The 26,159-nt window shown below is 33.1% G+C and overlaps 1 protein-coding gene across 6 annotated transcripts in view; it reads right to left on the bottom strand.

Moving 5' to 3' along the window:
- Positions 1–26,159, bottom strand: part of SEMA3A (semaphorin 3A) — a 554,212-nt gene that overhangs the window by 66,694 nt on the left and 461,359 nt on the right. For all 6 annotated transcript variants that reach the window (XM_054687612.2, XM_009453467.5, XM_054687611.2 and 3 more), the window contains one exon: positions 21,313–21,432. In XM_054687612.2, coding sequence (XP_054543587.1) covers positions 21,313–21,432 — 120 coding nt within the window. The remainder of the gene's footprint in view (positions 1–21,312; positions 21,433–26,159) is intronic.

A 26,159-nucleotide genomic window follows, 5' to 3' on the forward strand; every position in this document is an offset into this window, starting at 1 on the left:
AATCTCCTGAACTCAGGAGGTGGAGGTTGCAGTGAGCCGAGATGGTGCCCCTGCACTCCAGCCTGGGTGACAAAGCGAGACCCTGTCTTTAAATGAATAAATAAATAAATAAAAATAAGTAATGGTAACATAAACTTAGATTACCAGTGGAAGCAAGTTGGTAGCTGATAAGGATTCTAAAAACCTGCTAAAGACAACTAAGATGAACAAAGACTAATTATAAATTATGTAAATTATAAAACTATATTAATATTTCCAATATCACAGCCTCAGGCTTCAAAATATTTACAAAGAAACTAGCTGGGAAATTGGTAATGGGGAATAATTATCACCAGATGACTGCCAGCACACCAGGATGGCAGCCACAGTGACTGGTTTCTTCCCTTTTCAGCTATGCCACAACATACAGAAAACAAAAGCCCCAAAGAATCAATAGACCATGAATGGGAACTTTCAGCACATTAAGAATGCAGGGAATGCAACATAAGGTCATCTCACATTCTTAGCTAACAGCCTAAGCAGAGGAGATATATCATTTTTGGCTGTGGAATAGAATAACCTCTGGCTGCCAAGGAACGGGCCTGGAAAAACTTCTGATGCTAGCTGGCTGGGAAACTGTGAATAGCCTTTGGGATAGTTTAACCCCAAGAAAAGTTCAAGATGAGTCACATCAGGAGAGAGAGAAGGGCTGATTAGAATGAAAGATAAACACAGAAGGCAAGTGAAAATAATAGATACTGTTTATTGCACCCTTTCCTTCTGTACTATCTGCATTATCTAATCCACACATACCCCAGAAAGAAATCCTGGGATTAAGACCCAGCGAATGTTCAAGGTACAAACTAGTAACTGGCAGAGCCAGGGCATAACAAGAGCCGAGTTCCTTCTACTGCCTCAAGCTACATGGAGTGTTTGCACCTATGTAATTTGCAATATATCTCTAAGTTGCATGTACTTCTACACTATTTGGTTATTTGATTTACTATTTTAATATACTTTTTAATCATTAATCAAGAGAATAGTGGGAAAGATTGCTACCTTCTAGCACTACAAAAGAAGTCTATTTGAACTAAATGGTCATAACCAAAAGCAACGGTTCATAGTTTTCCTCAAAAAGGCAAACGACGGAAGAAGAAGTGAAAGGCTTTGGGATATTGGACTTACAAGCATAAATACATAAAGTCATCACGAACATCACTGTGGTGTGGAGTGCCCTCAACTCTGTACCTTAAATCAAATTAAGTACCTCGTATCTCTTATTCAACCCTGACTTTGAGGAGAAAATGTTTTTCCACTTTCATCTTTTCAGTTTCATCTCCCATAAATATTTAACTGGCAATTACTACCAATTCTCTACTAATAATTTTTAGAATATTTTTCGCTTATTTATTTGTTTTCTATTAAAAGTCTTCTCATCTCTCTCCTAAAGTATTGATGTGACCTCTAGAACGAGTCCCCTGCTTTGAACTACCATGCAACCCAGTGAACCCATTACTAGGTATATACCAAGAAGAATATAAATCATTGTACCATAATGACACATGCACATGAATGTTTTTTGTAGCACTGTTCACAATAGCAAAGACATGGAATCAACCTAAATGCCCATCAATGACAGACTGAATTAAAAAATGTAATTAGTACATGTACACCATGGAATACTATGCAGCCATAAAAAGGAATGAGATCATGTCCTGTAGGAACATGGATGGGGCCGGAGGCTCTTATCCTTAGCAAACTAACACAGGAACAGAAAACCAACTACTGCATGTTCTCACTTATAAGAGGCAGCTAAATGATAACCACTTATGAACACAAAGAAGGGAACAGACACTGGACTCTACTTGAGGGTGGAGGGTGGGAAAAGGGAGAGAAGCAGAAAAAAATAACTATTGGGTACTAGGCTCAATACCTGAGTGATGAAATAACCTGTACAACAAACCCCTGTGACACGAGTTTACCTATAAAGCAAACCTTCACGTGTACCCCCAAACCTAAAATAAAAGTTAAAAAAAAAACTGCAAGCAAAATTATGTGTGTGTACCTACAAAAAAATGGACCACTGCTTTAAATAATTTTCTTCCAAATCAATATTTTACAATATTTACAAGGTATATCTCTAAATATACACAATTTTTAATGGTTTTTCATTGACTAAGCAAATTCAGATGCCTTTAAAAGACATGCAATGTCTCTGCTACCTAGTCCCTGGATATACCTAATTCTAGGCTTGTTCCCAGTTGAATTTCCTTGTATCCTCCTATCTTATCACTTGGGATTCCCACAACTTTTATTCTTAAATTACTTTATTTATGAAAATTCCTTTACCAAGAATCATGACAATTTTTCAAGACCATTTTCAAATATATTTCACGAGTCCTTTCTCTAAATTTGTCAGGTGGAAATTTATCTTCTGCATTTTTATAATACAGTATTTTGTTGGATTTTCAATGAGTTACCAGCCAACCAGCACTAGTTTATTCTTTAGAGCAATACAAATCTGGGTTTCTATTTCTATTTCACTAAGTTTTTTGTTTGTTTGTTTGTTTTTAGTTAGAGTTTGCCATTCATCTTTGAATCCTCTCTAGTTCCTAACAATATATTACCCTTTAGGATACTTGGTTACTTGAACTCAAACAGACACTATTATATATACTTACACAATTAGCTTATGGTTTACAAACTGCCTTCATGGAGATGAGGTGGCAGTGTTAAGAAGCTGTCACAGTATCCAGTTTAGCTCCACCATTCAGTTACTGTGTGACCATGAGCAAGTTAACATCTCCGTCTTGAGTTCTCACTCATAAAGTGAGAATTTGGAGACATTATAAAGATAATAGAGCTGATACACCTGGACTTAGAACAACATACTATTGTGAAATATCTATCTTTATTGTTATCCCATGGTTGATTACTTCTGCTTCATTATTAAGAAACGTGTTTACCACCAAAAATCATTTTCTAAAAGTGTGTTATTGATGTCATCAAAATACAAGTATTCTTTCTGAAAATTGAAGTGGAAGACATATCATTATTAATCATGTAAGAAGGGTGTACCGCTGTCCGAAGCTACTTTGCCTTAATAAAAAGAAAGATGATTGATGAATGGAGAGAGGAGTGATTGGAGAGACACACGATACATTGTAGTAAATTGTAAATTTATAGAATCTAGGTGGAAGACAAAGGTTTATAGCTGTAAAATTATTTTAACTTTCCTGTATTTGAAATTTTTCATATCAAAATATTAGAAAAATACTTTTATGCTTCCCAAAAATAAAAAAGTAGCATTTGTTTTTAACATTCAGGAAAGGTGAACTTAGGTGAATATGAGGACTAAGGCAAAACTAAGAAAATACAATATGTAAATACAATAATTATAATGGGTGATAAATGATATCATTTAGTTTCTTTTACTAGTACTGTCATTATCCTAATGGTTCACACTTATCCATAAACTGGAACAAAATCAACAAAGTATGTTCTTTTTACTTAAATATTATGGTCTTTAACATTTTATAATTCAATAGAAAACTTTTTATAATGTAACTGGCTATATGCTATAAAATTACTTTTGAAAATTAAATGTATAATAAAGCTTGTTTGTTTGTTTAATTTATTTATTTTGAGATGGAGTCTCACTCTGTTGACCAGGCTGGAGTGCAGTGGCACGATCTCGGCTGACTGAAACCTCTGCCACCTGGGTTCACGTGATTCTCCTGCCTCAGCCTCCCGAGTAGCTGGGACTACAGGCGTGTGCCACTACCCCCTGCTAATTTTTATTTTTATTTTTTTTTTGTATTTTTAGTAGAGACGGGGTTTCACCATGTCAGCCAGGATGGTCTCAATCTCCTGACCTCGCAATCTGCCCGCCTCGGCCTCCCAAAGTGCTGGGATTACAGGCTTGAGCCACTGTGCCTGACCATAAGGTTTATTTTTTAAGACAATTAATTCTGTCACATTTCAACTTTGCATTTCTATATTATTGATTGATTGATTCCCATCCTGATATCTCAGAATAACTTTTCTACCATGGTGAATGAATGCCTCAAATTGAATTGCAGGAATATAGTGCTGAGCACAAAACATGTTTCAAGGAAGGTGCTGGGCATATTAACCTAATTTAGACTAAATGGATATATCAAAATTTATATAACTTTTTTGTTATTTTACATCATGATTTGATAATTATTATCTACTAAATCGTGACCTATGCTTAAACTCTTTGATCTTGTAAGTATGTGGTGTTTTCTAATGACTGTTTAAGAGACAATTCTTCAATATTTCAATGTGGAATGACATAATTATGTGCCTTTAAAAAAGGATTTTTACAGTGCTTTTTGTACATTGCAGATCGCGAAAGTTGCATATAATATCTTGTTATTTACAAGTTCACTACGAATAATGATTTAGAGATTTGTATTTTATAATGTTAAATATGGATTCGAAGGATTTCAATGTGTTTTGATTAATCTAGCTACTTTAACTATAATGTTTATAGGCATTTCTATAATATTTGGTTATTTATTCCTTAACTGCAGGAAGCTGCCATATTTACAGATGCTTCTTTGCATTAGCTCTTCAATAAATAAATTCATATTGTAAATGTATTCATCCATCATCATCAACTGTCCTTTCATAATTTACATTATTATGCTTTTGAATTACATTAGGTATAAACCTAGTGTGTGATTAGATTATATGCTCTTGTCATTTGAGAATATCTGATATAATTTCATTCAGAAAATAATCTCTAGGAACAATTTTTTTATTATCTCATAAGGTTACACATTTGCACACACATCCCTTCCCCCCCCACACACACACACACACATATTTTAGAAAGTAGTAATTTGGATATTGACCTTGATTACATTTAAAGACACGAAGACAAAACAGATGTTTTTAATGAGTTTCTATAAAATTGAAAAGATTTGAAGGAAAAGATGATCGTCTTTTTACATTGTCAACGCAAGACATGTCAATATAAAAGAAAATTAAGTGGAATATAAATAAAAACACACTTCTCTTTAAAAACAAAATTATCCTCTCAGTGTGGCTCATGTTCAAGAAGTAATTAAAACATTTTTCTACAATGCAATTAAAAATAACTTTTGAACTTGGATGAAGTAAACCAAGGCAGCAAACCTTCATATCCTAAAGCTAAATAATATAGAACTTTCTATTTAGAAAGCCTTTGCTCTGTGATAGCAAGTAATTTATATGATTTTACTTAATCAATGACTTCACACTAAAACCTTCTCTTTAAAGGGAAAATTGGTAGTGATTCAAGAAACATGGTATTTCCTAACCTACCTCATTTTTAAATTAGAGCACGTTTTTCTTCCCTTTGCCAGGAAGTTCATCAAATTTTTAGACAGTATGCTTACTCTGCTTTATGAAATGAGATGAAACAAGTACATTTAAGTGTGTGTGATTTATTTTTTTAAAAGTTTCAGTGCTTCAGCAGGAGCTAAAAAAAATTGAACACACCAAAAAGATATAGTACAGGCATGATTTAAATCTCTCTGAGAAGAAAGAAAATATACCAATTCTTCCTTTCAACTCTTTCTGCAATCCACAGTCATATCTCACTCATTGGTTATGTTTAAAATAAGGAGTCTAGATAAGTTTAAGATGCATCTCATATACACATATATGGTTTTTCAAAGAACAATTATAATAACAGATTCCTTGAATTAATAACGTATTTTTATCCATTAAGAACTTTAATTGGGATTCAACCCTTTCTTCACTATGTTAAGAACATTTTCTTCTTCTCCTAGCTAACATATTTAAATTGATCAGAAAAACAATGATTTTATCTAATTTTTAACACTGTACTTGGAAAAGCACATATTTCATTTTAAATATTAAGTTAATGAACTGAGCTAAGAAAATTCTTTAATAGGATAGATTGTATAATTTTATTTGGAATATTTGGATATTCATAAATATATTTGCTTCTAGTGCTACTTTTTGTCAAGTTTTTTTTTTTTTTTTTTTTTTGAGACGGAGTCTTGCTCTGTCGCCAGGCTGGAGTGCAGTGGTGCCATCTCAGCTCACTACAACCTCCGCCTCACGGATGCAAGCGATTCCCATGCCTGAGCCTCCTGAGTAGCTGGGACTACAGGTGTGTGCCACCATGCCTCGCTAGTTTTTTGTATTCTAGTAGAGACAGGGTTTCACCATATTGGCCAGGATAGTCTCGATCTCCTGACCTTGTGATCCACCTGCTTCGGCCTCCCAAATTGCTGGGATTACAGGTGTGAGCCACCGTACCTGGCCCTGTCCAGTATTTTTATTGGTGATATTACAACCTCATGTAAGTTGGATGACTTGAAAATCTTTTTCATCTTTGTCTATGCTCTAAAACGCTTCTTAAAGGTTTCATATAATTTTCTTGCCCACATATTCTATACATGAGTCAAAGATAAACTGATTGACAATAAACATGGTCAAAAACCAAACAAACAAAACCACTAAGCAATGGAAAAACAAAAGCAAATACATAATAATAACATTGTTTTTTGTATTAAAGTGTCCTGGCTGGGTGTGGTGGCTCACGCCTGTAATCCCAGCACTTTGGGAGGCTGAGGTGGGTGGATCACCTGAGGTTGGGAGTTCGAGACTAGCCTGACCAACATGGAGAAACCCCGTCTCTACTAAAAATACAAAAAAATCAGCTGGGTGTGGTGGTGTATGCCTGTAATCTCAGCTACTCGGGAGGCTGAGGCAGGAGAATTGCTTGAACCTAGGAGGCGGAGGTTGTGGTGAGCCGAGATTGCGCCATTGCACTCCAGCCTGGGCAACAAGAGTGAAACTCCATCTCAAAAAATAAAAAATAAAAAATAAAGTGTCCTAAAATATAAGCAGATATTAAATTTATGCTTACTTTCTTTCCTCTGAAAAATAGGTCAGAATCTACAGATAAAAACATTGGTATTTGTGAATTCCAGTAACTGTTTTATTCAAAATAAAAAAAATTGTCAAATAATCATAAAACTTACTTTGTCAAAAATTGTTGAATACATAGTCTCACGAAACATTTACACAGTGAAATAAAAAGTTAATTTTATGCAAAATGGAGGTTGGTTTTGATGGCCACCTGTTTCCTAGGGCATGCTAGGAGTTCAAGTGTTCATTAGAGGATGCATTGGCAGTGCAGCTTGTCCTCCGAGTTGCCCCTGATTAGTCCCTAGGGGTCTAGTGAAAGGGAGATATCTATAAGAATGTGGCCTGATTCTTAAAATAAAATAATGAGTTAGGGACCAGGAAAGATTTAGGTCAATTTTTATTTGACACAGACCATGGCAACTTTTTAATAACATGAATGCGATTATAGATAGAACCTAATTATACTGATTGCTACACAAGAGGAGCTTCAGCACTTCTATTATTCGATGGTCAAAAAATGTTCTCAAAAACACCAGAAATTCAGGATCTCTACAAAGAAGAATAACATGTTTAACTGCAATATAATTAGCAGTTTCTATGGCTTTTGTTCAGAAGAGACAATAATAGTTTTGATTCTTGAAAATGCCTAATTATATGAAGAAGGAAATTCAAGGCAGAAAAGCAGATAATTTATAGCATAATTTTCTAAGTAATTAGAATTCGTGCAAAACAATTCTTATCACACATTCTGTTTAATCTGAAAGATCTTATTATCCTTTAAGAAATAAGAATTCAAATTTAACATTAACTACCATGTTTTTTGAACTTTTCTAATTGTAATATATTGAAAATAAATAATAATAATTTATTTATTTAGTATCCTATCTTGGTGAACTAAATAGTACAAAAGTTGCTATATTTACATGAATTTGAAGAGTTCTTTTTATATTGGGGAAGTGATATTTTATTTATATAAATCATATTACATAGCTATAAAGTTTAAGGTTATGACATAAAATTTAAAGTTGTAACATAAGATGTATAATTTGTGGTTTCATATTTGAGTTTTAAGTTGTTGTTTTGCACTAAAAATCTTCCTTGTTTTTCTTTACTGAGAGCTTCTGACAAAAAGATGTTTACAGGGAAAAAAATTGCAAATTACTACATATTGTAAATACTATTGGATGTTTTATAACTATTTATTATTTAAAATACACCATTAGTCTTTGTGTGGTTCCAGTTAAAGACAGTTAATTCATAATAACCTCTTCTGAAAACAACTGTTTTAAACCACTGTACTTTGAGACTTTTCTTGAAACCCAAAAGTCACAACCTCTACTACATATTTTTAAAATTCTTAATATGTAGTTATGGAAAATTTTTAGGCTGTCATAAAGAGCAATTTTTTCTAAAAAGAAAAATTTAAAAGCAAAAATTTATAACAGTGCTAGCAGCTGTATTAATCTGACACTGTCTCAGTGAAATGGTTCGAGCAGTGTTAGATGGGCTTTCATTGATTGTTGCTTGAAAATCCAACCTAGCTGTTCAAAGAACACACTTAGCCTATGTTCTTATTTCCCAGCTTAAATGGAATAAGCCACTAATTTGAGATGGACAAAGAATTTTGCCCTCTTAAATTGCAAAATTTGAAGTAGATCACAAATGAGCAGTAAATTGAATCTAAATAATAACACATCTGCCCTGTCATACACATTATTTTGTGTTAAAAGTAGGGATATAAAATAATCTATTCAGGTAGAAGGGAACAAAAACCACTTTTATGTCGCTTTTAATAATCAAAAGTATAATATACTTTGGTAGTTTAGTTGAGTCCTTCTCAAATTTTAATGTGGGCTCTTGATAGGTACAGATTCTCATTCAATAGAACTGGGTGGGCCCTGAGAGTCCACATTTTGAACAAGATCCCATGGATGCACATCCTTTTAGTTCAAGGGCCACACACGTAGTAGCAGGGGTCTATACAAGCTAAGATTTCAGTGATTTTACTATGTATAAATAACACAAATCTTTGGTTTGTGAACTATGGCATGATAGAATCCTTCAACTTTGGCAATTTTTTGTTTTTAATTTTTTTTTTTTTTCCTAGGCAGAGTTTTACTCTGTCATCCAGGCTGGAGTTCCCTGGCATGATCTCAGCTCACTGTCACTTTCGCTTCCCAGGTTCAACTGATTCTCCTGCCTCAGCCTCCCAAGTAGCTGGGACCATAGGCACATACCACCACACCTGGCTGATTTTCGTATTTTTAATAGAGACAGGGTCTCATCATGTTGGCTAGGCTGGTCTCGAACTACTGATCTCAAGGGATCCGCCTGCCTCGGCCTCCCAAATTACTGAGATTACAGGCGTAAGCCACTGCGCCTGGCCTGGTATGCTCTTTTATCTTATCTTGGAACAGTATATATCTGACTCGACAAACATTCCTTACATGTAAATATTTTGCAAATTTCAGAAATATGCAAATTTTTAACATGATAAAATGAATTTCATAAAATTAATGGTAAAATTAATTTAATCTCAGTTATCACTAAATATCAGTTTACAACTAACTTTTTGCAGATTACTTAATTTGATTATCTACAGTTTGGAAGTGATCTTGTAGATAGCACTTTGAAGATAATAAAATACAATACAAATACATGATCTCTGTTGTTCATGATTATTTCAAATATTTACTTCTGTAAGACTGCCAATTTTTCAAATATTGCTTTTAATGATAAACTTTCAAATACTCAGTGTAATAACACCAATGTCACGACACCTAGGCAATTTGGTGGGTACAGTTCTAAATTGCTGCTTATGACTATAATGAAGTATTATTGGTCTTTGTTCAGTGCAGGCAGTCCATTAATCCTATTTCCTGGTTCTTTGTCTTTTTTTTTCCCCTTATTTGACTGCTCATATGGAGTTGTTTGCGTAGGTACCTCATCAAGACTAATAAAGGTTTTTCTAAACTAATCTGATACTTCCAACTTTCTTTTGAATAAGCATGTTTCCTCTCATTTTATTTTATTAGCACAAAGAAACGGTTTCCACTATCTTTATAAATTAAATTTAAGTTAGGTTTACTTTCTAGTGGAACTACTGTTTTCTACCTTTTCCCGTAAAATAACTATCAGAAAATACCTAGAATCATTATTCCTGGACAATGCTGAGTTTTCTATAATTAGATATTAATTAGAATAAAATTATTAGACCATCTATAAGACATGTTATACATATATTTATTAGTTAAAAACAACAAAGAAAATATATTTCCCTATCTTTTGAAATAATATGCCTCCAGATCTTACTGAGACCAATGAAAATGCTTAGAGATTTTATGTAAATAGAAAGGCAATTTAAAAAATATGCCAACACAATTTACACATTTACATAGTAAAAACCAAAGAAATTGGGAAATGACTATGTGTTTTATTTCTTTAATCATAAAATAGGAAGGCAGTAAAATTACTGGCATGTAAAAATTCTCTAGCAAATAACATGTTAAATATTTATTGTCCATATTGTAAGAGTATTATCGTGTTTATCATTGATTAAGATGAAAAAAATTACTTAAAATTTTTAAGAACATGTGTTTTTTAAGTTCTTATTTATTCATTCCTTTAAATAATCAAAGAAAAAATTAAAATCTTAAAGCAAAATAAAACCCCTTAACTCTGAGAAAAATGTCTGGATCAAGAACCATGATTATTCCTATTAATTAATTTATTATCATTTTTTGTGTGGCCTTTAAAGTGCAGAGACCAGCTGAAGAGACCTTATTTTACTGTGATGATAGTCCAGGGTGTCAGTTATCGAGCTTCTACTGAATAGAAAAGAATACTGTTTCTGGTTTCTCCCCACTCTCTGATTACTTCTTTCTAAACACCAATCTACTTTTCATCCCATTATTTTTTCTATGATTCCTGTTCACAATTTACTTATAGTTAGGGACATTTGTCACTGAGATAACACAATTTAAAAATCTACAATCATATAATCTAGAAATAATATACAGTTTTTCTGGTTCCAACTGATTCCTGTCCTTTTCTTCAAAACTTAAAACAATAATTTCCAATTTCTTGTTTTGAACTCTCTTGTACACACGCTTTCTAAGAGAAGACTGGGTGTATTTAGACAAAGGAAAGCTGCCTCATAAGTTGTCATGTCCTGCTTTCATTTTATAGTGAAATCCCCACTCTGTAGTTGTGATACTAGATTGAGAGCCTGAAAATCAATGGGATCCAAAAATTTGTTTAATCTAAAGGGAGATGGATAGTAACTCCTCCCTTACTCTATGAGTTAAACAATGGTTTTGAGATATAAAGACATTTTGGAAATATATGAATATGATCCTATAGATGTATTAAGACTTCTAGGGTTTTTCATTAGATAAAAAGTACTATAGTTTTATCCTGGAAGGCAGGGTTTTCACTTAATTTTGTTTCTTATAGCAGTTCCTTGAACCTAGTGGATGCTATTTGCATTTAAAAAAATGGAAGCTGCCAGAGTATATATTGGTAGCTACCAAATGTAGTTCATACACTGTGCTATTATCAGTGATTCTGGGAGGACTTATATCAGCAGTAGGGAAATGAGAAGAGAATAACATTCTGTGTAACTGGGGTGATTTAGAAACCTAAATTTTCTACAGGTAAATAGAAACATTGTTGAATGAGAGGAGAAGAGACTAGACTTGAGAATATAAAAATACTTACTGAAAATCAAAAATTTAAAAAGAAACAAATTGATAAACAGTAACTGAAATGAATAGTTTAATCTCTGTAGAAGAATACCTAGTCTTAACTTCTCATTAATAATGTAGCTATTTTACCTCTATCATATTATATTACATAGTATCTTAATTGTTTTTACGGACAACCATATGGTCAGATATAAAATGGTAATCTGAGTATTCTTAGGAATTAATATATGTTCCAGTAACATTTTTTTAATGTTTTGAGCTTATAAAAAAGTCCTTAAGTATGTATCACCTGTAACTTGCATTATAAAATTGAGAGTTAAACCTTTGGATAGGAGACTATATGGTACAGTTTGGGGATATTTATTTCAGTTTGTTGATGTCATTGATTTTATTAAGATGATACATGTTTAATATAATCAAGTAATGACAAAAATCTCATCAGGAAATTATTATTAACCATTAGGAATTATTTTCTTTTTTCCCTTTCTTCCTTCCTCTCCTTCAACATTCTTTGCAGATTCCTTCCAAACAGCTGTTTTTATTCTTTTTTTCAATTTTGTTTTCTCTTAAGGATTACCTGTTTTCCTACCCTACAGAATATGTAATAATTCCAATTAATCAATGAGAATAGCAACACCAGTTTTCCATAAATACCCTTATAAATGTATGGGAAAGCTCTCTGTGATATCAAAGCCCTGGCATCTTTTGTTTATTTGTTGTTGTTGTTGTTTGAGACACGGTCTGGCTCTGTCACCTAGGCTGGAGTGCAGTGGCATGATCATGGCTCACTGCAGCCTTGACCTCCCAGGCTCAGGTGATCCTCCCATCTCAGCCTCCCAAGTAACTGGGACTACAGGTGCATGTTGCCATACCTGCCTAATTTTTAAATTATTTGTAGAGATTATTATTTGGATTTAAAATAATTCAGAGAAATCTGTAAACACGTTGAAAAGTTACATTTTTGATGAGTGTCTTATGCTATTAGCCTGTTAAATCTAACAATAATTAAAATTTAGCAAATCTTCAAGCAAAGTAATAAAAACCATACTTCTAATGACAAAACTGCACCCATATTAATTTATAAAATTACTACTAGAAACAAATTATGATTTATTTTAAAAGTATAACTCTATTTTTGAATAGATTTTTAAAGTAATAATAATAACAAATATATAATGGTATACAATTTAAAATGCAAAATGTATGTGATAATAAGAAAGTACCATAGGAAACTGATATATGGCTGAGAACAAGGACTTTGATATTCTCTTGTCTGATTTCTTTAGTCATGTAGTAACCCCTATATTTCTACCTTGAAAATGTTTATTTTAAGGGCATCTAGATACACATCTTCTTTACCAGTATTATTGGGGAAACATTTTTAAAGACCCTTTACCTGAATAACATTTTTAGTTGATATATGAAGCTTAGAACATTTTTAATGCTTTTTTGTCATGTGTAAGTAACTTAGCAATAGGTATGTCACTAAGCTTAAAAAAATGCTTTTTCTTTTTATGGAAGCAGAGTCGATTTACTTTCATCAAAACGAGCAGACACCATTAAGCAAGAATTCCTGTATGTATAGATTCAGTCTAAGGAAAGGACATAGATCACTATCACTTCATCTGGTCTTGTTTTCCCTACGCCACTTTGATTGCTTTCCTAGAAATATGTGGCTGCACAGTTTAATGAGACTGTGCATTTTACTACATTTTTAGCAACTCGGTATATTTATGTATTTTAATTGTTCCATTCATTAAAATTCTTACACAATATTAAGACAACATCAATTGAATTTTTTGATTTTTGTAGTAGTTATTTTTCCAAATGCATTACATAAATTAATTCATATGTGATTCTCATAACAACCAAATGAGAGAGAAACTGCAGTTATTCTCATTTGAAAAGAAGAAATTGATCACAGAGAGCTTACACTAGATCACAAAGAGATCTCTTTACAGTTGCCGAAGTCAGACAGTAGGTCTCCATGCTGTTAACAATCATCCCAAAGATTATAGTTGATGACCCCTCATGAAAAATTTAAATGTTAAACTGTGATGTAGCAGGAGAGTCATAAATGCAGTTAATGTCTTCTTAACCAATTTATTGAAAAAAATTTAATGGAGAATTAACCTAATTATTTATTTATTTAAGTTTATTAAGTTATAAGTATTGTACTTACTAGAGATAAATTAACACGTACAGAAACACATTTCATTACAATTTAGCCTTGGCTATTGTTTATAATTTCATTGTTTCATCTTCTAATTTTGTAAAACACAGTGTGTTTTATGATTTTAATACTAAAGCTAAAACTACTACTAGAAACATATTACATATTCCTGATGTACTAATTTCCCCACATAATGATAGTAGCTATCAATTAAAACATAATCAAATAGCTTGACAACATTTTAAGGAAGACAAGCATAAATTCCAGAGTTGTTTGTTGTATCAATTTACTAAATATGTATTGTCTACTTTGCATAGAGGTGTATATAGGTAACAGCAGCAGCAATCACAGTTAACATGAGCATTTACTATATTATCAGATACTGTTCTAATTACCCTATATACACTGTCTCATGCATTCTCAGAAAAACAGTATGAGATATTACTATTAACCCTTTCTTACAAACCATAAATGTGTGGCAAATATAAATAACTTAAATGACTCCCAAAGTCACATAAGTAATAAATGGAGGACCTGGGATATAAACTGAGGCAGATTAACTTTAGGGCCCATGAAGAGATTCATTAGTTTCTTATTTCATATATCGTAGGGTAAGAGGCTGGATGTTAGGCCCTGTGATAACTACAAACATACATCTATCTGGTCTTGGGGTTCAAAGGTGGAAACACTTAAAATCCCATGGGCAAATGGTAAGGCTATATGAAAAAGACAGCAAATTTGAGGGCCACCAGCTCTATTTGATTTGAGTATGGTAGAGTTTAATATTGGAGAGGTCACTTAGGATTAGATGATAAAGGTCTTGACAGGCAGCAGAATCTGGATTCAATTTGCTTGTAAATTGAGAGACATAAATGATTTTTGAACGGGAGAGTATTGTGATAGTAATCAGTGCTGTATTTAGGGAGAAATCTATCAGTTATATCTAAAAATAAATGTACATATGGCTTAAAGTGTTATGCAACTTATAAAATTAAGCATAATCAATAACTTTATTAAAATAAATTTTAATTAATAAAAAAATTGCATCCAGAATTTGTGCTAAGCCTGCAGACAGAATTTCTAGGTATAATTATCTAAATTGATATTTGTAAAAATAAATATGAGAAAATATATTCTCATAAGTCAATATTTCCCTCTGTCTCAGTATTCATTTTATAGGGCATCTGAGAATTATATCTTATATAATAGTAGAGTAGATATATGAACACATAGTTTATCAACATGGAAAGGCAGGTTATTTTGGAACTTTAAAAAATGTAAATATTATATGACCTTTTGAGATATTGTCATTAATATCTTCCACTGTGAAAGTTCCTGAAATCTTCTATTCTGAAAGTATTTGCATCAAACCTGCATTGAATATTTCATAATATTGTAAACCCATTCCTTTCACTCAGAGTGATTAGGGTATAACAAGTGGCTTTTTTTTTTTTTTTTTCTGGTCAAAACTCTCCATTCCATTAAAATTCAATGGCATTGCTTCCCGTCATTCAGCTTGATCTGGGTAAAATCCTTTAATTCCCCAGCCCCTGCTGTTGGGGAGCTCTAGGCTCATCACACTTAACCTCTGCCTGGGCTTCTCAGAATAGAATTTGTTTCACCCCATTCATAGCTTCAATAGTTGAGCAAGCCACACGCAAGTGCACACTGGTCTTTTACCCTGAGCACACTAATCTGATTGTTTTTCCACTCTACAAACTCTGGGTCAACAATCAAGCTGCCGCCAGAAACTAATTAATTTGCAAACAGGCTTCTGTTTTCACAGAGGGAAAGCTTTTGAGAGCCATGTCAGGGAGGCCGGTCACACCATGGTTACATGCATTGTCATGGCATCCACTTCTCTTGGTAAATCTCTTGCTTGATGTCACTGCACACAGGAACCCAGATTACCCAGTCAGCAGTAAATCCCTATTGAGACCCACCAAGCTTTGAATGTAGTGACTCTAGAAGAGGAAATTGGTATAGACAGGCTGTGTATTCATTAAACTGATGGTGAGACAAGAGAGAAAAAAATGTAAAAAACAAGAGGAAAAAGGAAGCTGCCTTTGATATAAAGAATTGTCCAATATATTGTCTCATGTTTTGATCAACTTTCATTTAAAAAGCAGGATTACCTTGAGAAAATATAATAATACTTCTAAATCTTAGATTTCTACTCTCATCAACTGTTAATTTCAAAGTAAGAAATTCAAAATTTTCTGCCTATATGCCACATCTGAGAGTTGTATGTTTTAGCCCAACATTAAAAAAATTCAAATGGCAAATTTGAACAATTTTATTCAGGTCACTTTTCTTAGAAGCCCGGAAAAAATAAAACCGGTTTTCAAATATATTGCCATTAATGAGTTAATTTTTATTCCAAAGCTTTATTCATATTTCCTTATTAGTAATTTCAAAAAACTCACTAAAAGTCATTATGTTCCTTAGACAAAAAGTGACAGAGAAAGTATGTCCTTGATAAAGGATATCAAGTGATGGTATATTTTGGTAACTTTTAGCTCTTTATGAAAAAAAGATGTATTTAGTGATTTGATTAAATGTATTATTATTTGGAGAGTAGAATAATTTCATGGTGTATATTTATTGTTTAAAAAGATACATTTATAATGGCTGTGCATTATTTGTTAGGATGAAAATGTTTCTGAGTAATAGATTCTTGAGAAAACAAAACTACTAAGTTGTGTTTAGGTATAGACATAACTATTATTCTAAAGTTTGCATCTTTGAATTTTCAGCATAATTTCAAGAAAATAACCTTAAGTATTCTCATTTTATTTCTGTGACTTTATACATTGATACTCCAGAATTGCTAGCTAATGCATACACTACTTACTCATAGAATACATAATTCAAACGTTTTAAAATACTGCATTCTTGTTTTCTTCTTTCATTGACTATAAAAACTAAGAGGACCTTTGTTGTTGCTGTTGTTTTAACTGAATGATCACTCAGCTTCTCTAACACTCATCTGCTCAAATAACCATAAAACAGCCTTATAGAGGGCTTTTTCCCCAAAGGTCAGCAAAATACTATAACTTGCTTAAGCCAAAGAAATAATCAAAAATGACATCATCGTAAGTCTGACATTATGCAAAACTAGATGATCTGTTTTAGTTATTAACGAAAATGCAATTGGATACTCTGACTTTTTTATGTCTCCAAAGATAGTAAGATCGAAATAGTGTATTAAAAGAGCTGTACAAGTGATTTGAGATTGGGTATCTGGTAATGTGTAATGTTAACTTGCGTATTCATAGTTTATTTGCAGTCATATGTTTCGTCACTGGGTCTAGTTTTCTAAAAGCGCATGTTGTGGAGAAATTTGAATCTTAAGAGAGTACAAAATATCCTAGTACATGACCACAGAGGAAGCTATGCTGATTCCAATAAGGGCAGGCCATCAGGGTATGAATATTACAAGTGAGAGGAAGTGAAGTGATGACTTGCATACCATTTCAATTACAGAAAAAGAGCAAGTGAGTTAGTCTATCTACAGGCACGATCCTTTTAGGAAATTCCACTAAAAGAAAACAGGTCTTCCTGAAATGAGTGGGAAGGCGTCACACTCCAGGCATTGTAATTAGGTCTGTTTGTGTTCCCCAGGCCTTGGGATCCATGTGGTTTCATATATTAAACCCGACTCTGGCTGCCCTTTCACCCTGACTCAAATATAATCACTCACAGAGTGAGTCAGGCCAAGCTTCCTAAGCGTGCTCCACCCAACAGAAGTGGGATAAAGGATACCCACATAATTAGCATTTATTAAGTGCTTACTACATACCAAGAACTTGCTCAGTGTTTTTTATACATTAATATGTGGTCATTTTCCCACAACAACTATAGGAGATAGGTAGTACCTCTGTTCATTTTATTAATGTAAGGGCCAAAGTAAAGTGAAACCCTGCCTCATTCTAAAGATAGTCTTTCTTCCAAATCATGTATCATCCCACTATTACTCCAAGACATAAACAATATTGGAAAACAGTCTCCATCAAATAAGAAAAATAAATGTGGGCTAGAAAAATAAACTGCTCTAATGAATGGTTAATATGGACAATAACTAGGTAGTAGTATTTTCATACTAAATGTTAAGATATCATTATGATAACAGCAGCATAAACTTATTTGTTTCCTTACTATAAATATACACAGAACAATTTTACTTTATTTCCACATTAAGCTGAAATTGGAATTGAAATTTGAAATCATATAATACTGAGAGAATTTATGTAGTACAAGAAAAAAATACTGGTACATCATGCCAAACCCCTAGCAGTATATTTTCTGAAATAAAACATTGTTATAACATTTAGAAACCCTAAATTAGGGTTTATCGTAACTAATGAAGATGTTTTCAGAACGTTATTACATGTTAAAATGTAAAATACACAACAGACTCCATTGTCTGAAGTTTCTTAATCTGAAAGTGTTATTCATTCCTAAATTTTCCTGCTAAAACTGAATTTAAACATTTATTGGCATTATCATATAAATTTTCTAATTATGAAAGTAGTGAAACTCCATTTTAAAAAATCAAGATATTTCAAGTTCCAATTTTAGAGAACTGTTTGGTTGTTTGCTTTTCCTTACCAGGAACAAAAATTAAAAGTCATCTAAAATAGGTGAACTGATTCTTCCAAAAGAGTTGAACTGATTTGAGAAAAATAAAGTCCTACGCTGAACTTAATTTTAATATTCCTGAAGACCTTTAAAAACTACTTTGCAAAGCAATGTGTTAATTCTGGAACACGTATGATTGTGTAGTCTATGCTGATGCCTCAAAACTCATTTATTTTATGCATGAATGTGTAAACATTGTTTTCAATTTTATTCTGTAATGGTATTTAATTTCACAAGGCTTGTGATTCAGAGTCCCTTGGTTCTATCCCAAACATATCTGTATCTTCCATCTTGCAGCAGTTCTGTTTTTTGCACCCTGTCAGATGTAACCTTTGTGCTAATTTGGAAAAATCAGTTCTCACGTTTAGTGCTGAGAGACTGATAACTGAATTCTCAAATGAACTACACATTTTCAGAGATGAAGTACAGAGCTGTGGACAATGCCTGTGTTTTCCCACAGTGTAAATTCTTCAGACTCAGCTGTCAACATGTGAGTGTGCAGCATAAAAGCAGCTTTAACTTGATGGGTTTTTTCCTCCAAGGCCATAAAAATGAAATGGATACTATACTCTCCTTTATGTTATTCCATCTTCTAATGAGATTTTGTTTCTCATGGACAGAGAAAGCCTTTATGCCCTTTAGGGTACTTAGTAGATCAAAGTCTTCTTTCTAAATAGAAAAACAAACATTTTCCCTCCCACACAAATATTTCAGTTTGAGAACAAACCAGATAGAAATGTTAAGAGAGTTTTTTTTTCCTACTAATTTTGCCTCTGCACACATCCTAGGTCTAATAATTTATATTGGATATTCTAGAATATTCCCCTGGGTTTTTGGAGTTCTGCACATGCTCTTCTCTTCATCTCAGCACCTTTTCATTTCCCTGGTGAGGCATCACATTTCTCACATGGTCACCCAGGTACCATGAGACCCCGTCTATCCCTGGTGGCAGAGGAACATTTGACTACATGTCTAATCCCCTTTGATTACCACAGTGTTTGTATGCAATCATCAATTATGTTAGGCATCATTAGCATTTTAAAGAATAAAGAAGTGATGCCAAATTTAGAGAAAACTTGGGAGAGCAAGAAATAAGGGAAGCTAAGAGAAGAGATTGAAAAAGAATGGGCTAGTTAATGATAAATACTGCAAGAGACATTGTCAAAGTAGAGATTAATAAAAAGTAATAGAAAATCATTAGTGTCTTTTGGAGGAATAATTTCATGGAAGTAATTATTGGATGAATGCCAGGTTTAAAGTAAAGGTAGTGAAACATTGAGGAAACAAGTCCTAACCAGGCTATGAACTTAGATATATTGGGACTTTGTGGCATACCATGAGAGAACAGTTTTGCATGGGATAAGTAAGATTTCAGCTTGGGGGAAGAAATCAGTGCTGAAAAAGAGATAAAGATAGCAAAGGAAATGTAAATTGGCTAAATTAACCAAAGAACATCAATGCCATTAAAAGCCAAGGCTGAAGGGTCAAACGTGGAGGCAGGGAGCATGCCTTTGTCACTACCACATGGAAAATTATAGGACATTCAGAAATGCTGTCGTAGGAGGGAAGAGATGCTGATTGAGGTAATTTGAGGTATGTTTTATGTTTTGAGTAGTCACTTTGAAGTATAGGATCGATCAGAACAAAGGTTGTCACACAACTCATGGTCTCCTGGAATTTCAATGAGGTCTATAGGTAGACCTGTGATTTTTCTCTAATAACTAATGGAAGACAGAAGGGATGAACTAAATTTTGGGGTTCCTGGAATAAGGCAGGAAAACCAAGTGTGGCAGAAGTTCATAGAATGAGATATTCAGGCATCTTACTGAGAACATGACTATAAACCATAAGCCTCTTTCTTATTAATGAATTATGTAAAACCAGGAAAAATTTCATGCTTCATTCTTATGAACGAGTTATATACAAGCAGGAAAAAATTCATGGAGGGATAATTGGAGATTGGGTGGCTTTATTTTTTAAGATTGAAGGTGGGTATAAATATAGATAATTAAGTAATGATAAAAACAACCATGATTAATATAGTAGGGACCTTTATAAAAATTTTTGGTAAATGTGTAAATGACTAAAAAAAAAAAAGAACTCTAGGTAGAAGGATATAAAAGGATTGCTTAGTTAAAATTTTGAATAAGAGTAGTATTTATTTATTTTAGGTATATACATTTTGTGCATTTTCTGCTATGCCAAAATTATTTTCTATACTAAAAAGAAAAGAGAGTAATAGTAATAAATAATAATAAGCATCTACTTGATCAAGTAGTTAAGCCAGTGCCTGAAGTTCAGAAAACTGGGTTTCTGTTCTAAACAATCTTCTACTAGATTAGATAATAATCCTAACCTATAAATTGGGAGAGGGGTTTTAGGATGATTAAGATTAAATGTGAATCAAATGAAATCATGATTTAAAAGACATTTGAAATTTTGAAAAGACTATTAATATGTTATTCACACTGCAATAACATTCAATTTTTGACATTCACTAGTATATAAGATGATGTTTTCAAGGAAACAATAAGAGATGTAAAGGAAAAAAAAAAAACTACACTGTAAGATTTGTTGTGGTGCCCCCATAAGACAGAATTGGTAAGTCATCTTATCTTTTTCCATTTCCTCCCTTCCGTAGCTCCGGTCCAGATCTTTCTTTCCATAGCTAACTACTGAGAAACTTCAACTTTGGCACTAAATGAATCTTTCCTGAATATTTAATCTCTCTTTTCTTTCTTTGCCGAACTTTCTCACACCCACCATCATGAAGTCACCACCATTAGCTTAACTGCACAATAAATTTCAAGTCATATTGCATGTACTGTAAAAGAGTTCTCTAGTAACTTAATACAGTTACACATGTTACATGTCTATGTTCTTTCATAAACCACCTACCATTGAGCCACCTGGAATCATGCTGCTCTGTCCTGATTGGGTGGTGGTGCCCAAGAGTTCGGAAGATAGCAAAGTCTCGCCCCATAAAATCAGCTGCAGTTCCAGAGTATAATTCTCCATCTGTGTTGTGACAAAACCACATACACATTCTTTAATTCAATTAAGGCAAAAACAAAACAAAACAAAACAAACAAAATGCAAGTTTCATGTTATGACCATGCTAAGAGGAAAACTGAAATGCTCTCTGCATCATTATGCAGAGTTACTTATTTTTTATCCTTATTGAAGGATATGTCCTTATTGAAGGAAGTATTTTATCAAATACTTATTCACTGATTTAGTGTATGACTACTTATCTAGTACTTAGAAAATCTGAATAAAGTCTGATTCAGTGAATCTTGCTAAAACATAAAATTTTATTATTTTCTACTATGACCACTGACAAACTCACAAAATGGAAACTACATTTATCATATCACTTGCTTTCATATGTGTAAAGTTACTATGGTTCTAATATCCTTATAACGTAGGGTAAGGTATCATTATAAAATCTTATTCATAGCTTTTATTCTAATGGCAATTAAATCTTTTATACACTTCTTTCTCAGTAGGATCTGAATTAATGAGATTTTGCTATGATTTAGAAATAACTAATATTTTTCTTGCCAGAATTTTTTTCTTGCTTTTTATTTTTTAATATATCTAGTGGCAGAAGTGTTTTTATTTGTTATAAGCTATCAACCAGTCCCAAAATAAGTCAACCACATGGCCTCATATATAGCAGAAATGTGTTTTAAGAAGAAGGAATTTTGACAAACCCAGATCATAATCACTCCAATGCAAGATTCCATCACTTTTTGACTCATTGCTACTTAAATTGAATTAACTCTAGGTCAGAGTTTAATAATGGAGGAATCATATCCAGACGGTAAAGAATAGAAGGGAAAAGACAAGAAGGGGGTAAAAGAGAAGTTAATATTTACTGAATTTCACTCTGTGTTTGTCAGGCAGTCGGCACTGGCTTGACACTTTCAAGTTATCTCATTTAGTTCTATTAACAATCTCATAATGTAAATAATGATTACAAAATCCTTATTTTACAGTTCAAGAAATTCAAGGTTGCTCAGCTAATGGCAAGTCAAGGTGAAGGTTCAAACTCAGGTCTGTTTAATCCCAAGCCTTTTACACTAAACCATACCACCTTTCAACAAACTAAAGTTTGTAAAAATTACTCTTTCTTTCTTGGAAACAGAAAGGACCTTGTATTATCTCTTCCAGAAAACATGTAATTGCCTTTCTACATACAGTGAATTATTTGAAAACAAAACAACAAAGGTTATACATTTTCCTTCGAATAATCCATGACAACTACAGTATATCTTAATATTATCTTGTTGATCGAATAGGTTAATGTTTATTTGTTGATTTGGAAAATATGCAGATAATAAAGAGGGCAAAGATAAATTATAAGAAGCATTTGTGTAACATTACCATATGTTCACGTACCTAATTCTTACTTGCAAATAAGGGCTTTGCAATGTAAAATTTATATTCATAGTGGCCCACACCAAAGCAATTCCTTTGGTAGAACCTTTGTCTCACTTATATGTCTGAATAGACTTGACTTTGGAGACCCTCCGGAACAGTGGAGAACAGTGACACAGAGAAAATCACTGAGCAACATAAACATGTTATTACTCTAAACATCCATAGACATGAATCTTATCTTGAAAACTGAGTTTAAAAATTTGATCTTTCATTTTGGATTGTTGTGACTCAAGATAAATAAAAAAGATGCTTAGATAATATATTGAGTATAAATTATTAGTAAGTGAATTGTTCTTGTATGTCATCCTAAATTGTCACAGCATGGTGTCTTTGGGATTCAAAAGCACTTTATACTTTCTTCACTTACTTAAATATCAAGTGTAAATCTGACTTGCTCTCACTAAAATATGCCTTTATTTTTAGAAATAGCCCTTTTCTGAAAATGCAAAAATGTTATGATAATCTATGTATCAATTTCAAAGCCACTTTGAAATACATAAATGCCTATTGTCTCCTTAATATTAACCAATATTCAAGCACCATGACATTTTTATTAAGGGTAATATCTAATTTTTTCCCAAAATATTAGCAAATAGATGATGTATTTTTAAACATCAGGTGAAGAGTTTGTTATTGGTCTGAGTGAATAAGAGGGTCTCAGTTAAAAGTGTATTGTCAAAACATCATGCAAATTTCAAACATTTTCATGATGGAACACCTGCGAGAAGATACCTTGTGTCTTCTTTCCTTAAAAAAAATCGAAAAAATTAAATTACTGGTTGAACCTCTTTGCCTCTAAACCACAGTTAAAATCTAAAAATAGAGTAATTTAAAAAATGAAAACTGAAAAATTTAATATCAGGATTTAGTCAGACCATGTCAACAGGAGGTTTAATAGGAAATATTAGAGTACATAATGTAATTAATCAATCATTCTTGTCATTTAGCTTTCTTTAGGGTAAGAAAATCCATAATTATGATGTTTATTATATTTAAAGTCTATTCAAGAGGCAGTTGAAATAGTAAAATCAACAACTAAAAACTATTACTTGGATAGAAAAGGTGTTTGTCTCTCTCTTGCATTTGGTTGTTTTATAACATTTTTTATCCAACCTCATATTAGAAAGACAAAAATCAATGCAAATTAATGTAAAGGCAGAAATATTATTTTATTTCTCTTTTCACAAAAGGTAAGAAGGTCCTTCAGAGAAAGTAGAAAAGGTATTCAGTAAAAGAGTTACTCCATTTATGACTAAAGGAGAATTAAACATGTGACTTATAAATCAAAATAAGTATGCAGTTTAGGCACCAGTTGCCTCCAGCTATAGGAAATTACCTCCCACATGAATATTATTTTTGGCAAGAGTTAGATGATTTTATTGAACTGGAGGGTACCAGATGATTAAGTGGCCATGAAGGGCACATTCCCATCTTGTCCATGCTTAATGTCAGTAACTATTTAGTTGCACTGGGCCTTAGATCAGATTTCCTGGTGAGAGTTCTATGGGGAGTCTTATCAATGATGATTGCTCTAGATAAGGTATGACATCTTTGTTGTTTTGCCCAAAAACACAGGCAGTAGTATATTCTACCTTCTCTTATTTCTCATTAAGTAGAAATGTAATATCAACCCAGAGTATATGCCATTTAATAAACTTGAACATTTACATTCTGTGGCTTTGTGAAATAAACTAAAGATATCTGACTATAAGAAATTTACAGTACCTCAGTTGGCTTATTTTGGAGAATAGATATATTTTTTAAAAATGCCTATTCAGCAAACTTCCTTTGTGGTTTCTAGGCCACTTACGAAGTTATCAAATTATATGTTGATTCTTTTTTTTCATTTTTTTTATTATTATTATACTTTAAGTTTTAGGGTACATGTGCACAATGTGCAGGTTAGTTACATATGTGTACATGTGCCATGCTGGTGTGCTGCACCCATTAACTCATCATCTAGCATTAGGTATATCTCCCAATGCTATCCCTACCCCCTCTCCCCACCCCACAAGAGTCCCCAGAGTGTGATGTTCCCCTTCCTGTGTCCATGTGATCTCATTGTTCAATTCCCATCTATGAGTGAGAATATGCGGTGTTTGGTTTTTTGTTCTTGCGATAGTTTACTGAGAATGATGTTTTCCAATTTCATCCATGTCCCTACAAAGGACGTGAACTCATCATTTTTTATGGCTGCATAGTATTCCGTGGTGTATATGTGCCACATTTTCTTAATCCAGTCTATCATTGTTGGACATTTGGGTTGGTTCCAAGTCTTTGCTATTGTGAATAATGCCGCAATAAACATATGTGTGCATGTGTCTTTATAGCAGCATGATTTATTGTCCTTTGGGTATATGCCCAGTAATGGGATGGCTGGGTCAAATGGTATTTCTAGTTCTAGATCCCTGAGGAATTGCCACACTGACTTCCACAATGGTTGAACTAGTTTAGAGTCCCACCAACAGTGTAAAAGTGTTCCTATTTCTCCACATGCTCTCCAGCACCTGTTGTTTCCTGACTTTTTAATGATTGCCATTCTAACTGGTGTGAGATGGTATCTCATTGTGGTTTTGATTTGCATTTCTCTGATGGCCAGTGATGATGAGCATTTTTTCATGTGTTTTTTGGCTGCATAAATGTCTTCTTTTGAGAAGTGTCTGTTCATGTCCTTCGCCCACTTTTTGATGGGGTTGTTTGTTTTTCTCTTGTAAATTTGTTTGAGTTCATTGTAGATTCTGGATATTAGCCCTATGTCAGATGAGTAGGTTGCGAAAATTTTCTCCCATTTTGTAGGTTGCCTGTTCACTCTGATGGTAGTTTCTTTTGCTGTGCAGAAGCTCTTTAGTTTAATTAGATCCCATTTGTCAATTTTCTTTTGTTGCCATTGCTTTTGGTGTTTTAGACATGAAGTCCTTGCCCATGCCTATGTCCTGAATGGTAATGCCTAGGTTTTCTTCTAGGGTTTTTATGGTTTTAGGTCTAACGTTTAAGTCTTTAATCCATCTTGAATTGATTTTTGTATAAGGTGTAAGGAAGGGATCCAGTTTCAGCTTTCTACATATGGCTAGCCAGTTTTCCCAGCATCATTTATTAAATAGGGAATCCTTTCCCCATTGCTTGTTTTTCTCAGGTTTGTCAAAGATCAGATACTTGTAGATAGGCGGCATTATTTCTGAGGGCTCTGTTCTCTTCCATTGATCTATATCTCTGTTTTGGTACCAGTACCATGCTGTTTTGGTTACTGTAGCCGTGTAGCATAGTTTGAAGTCAGGTAGTGTGATGCCTCCAGCTTTGTT

This window comes from Pan troglodytes, chromosome 6 (assembly GCF_028858775.2).
Source record: "Pan troglodytes isolate AG18354 chromosome 6, NHGRI_mPanTro3-v2.0_pri, whole genome shotgun sequence".
NCBI classification, from domain to species: Eukaryota; Metazoa; Chordata; class Mammalia; order Primates; family Hominidae; genus Pan; species Pan troglodytes.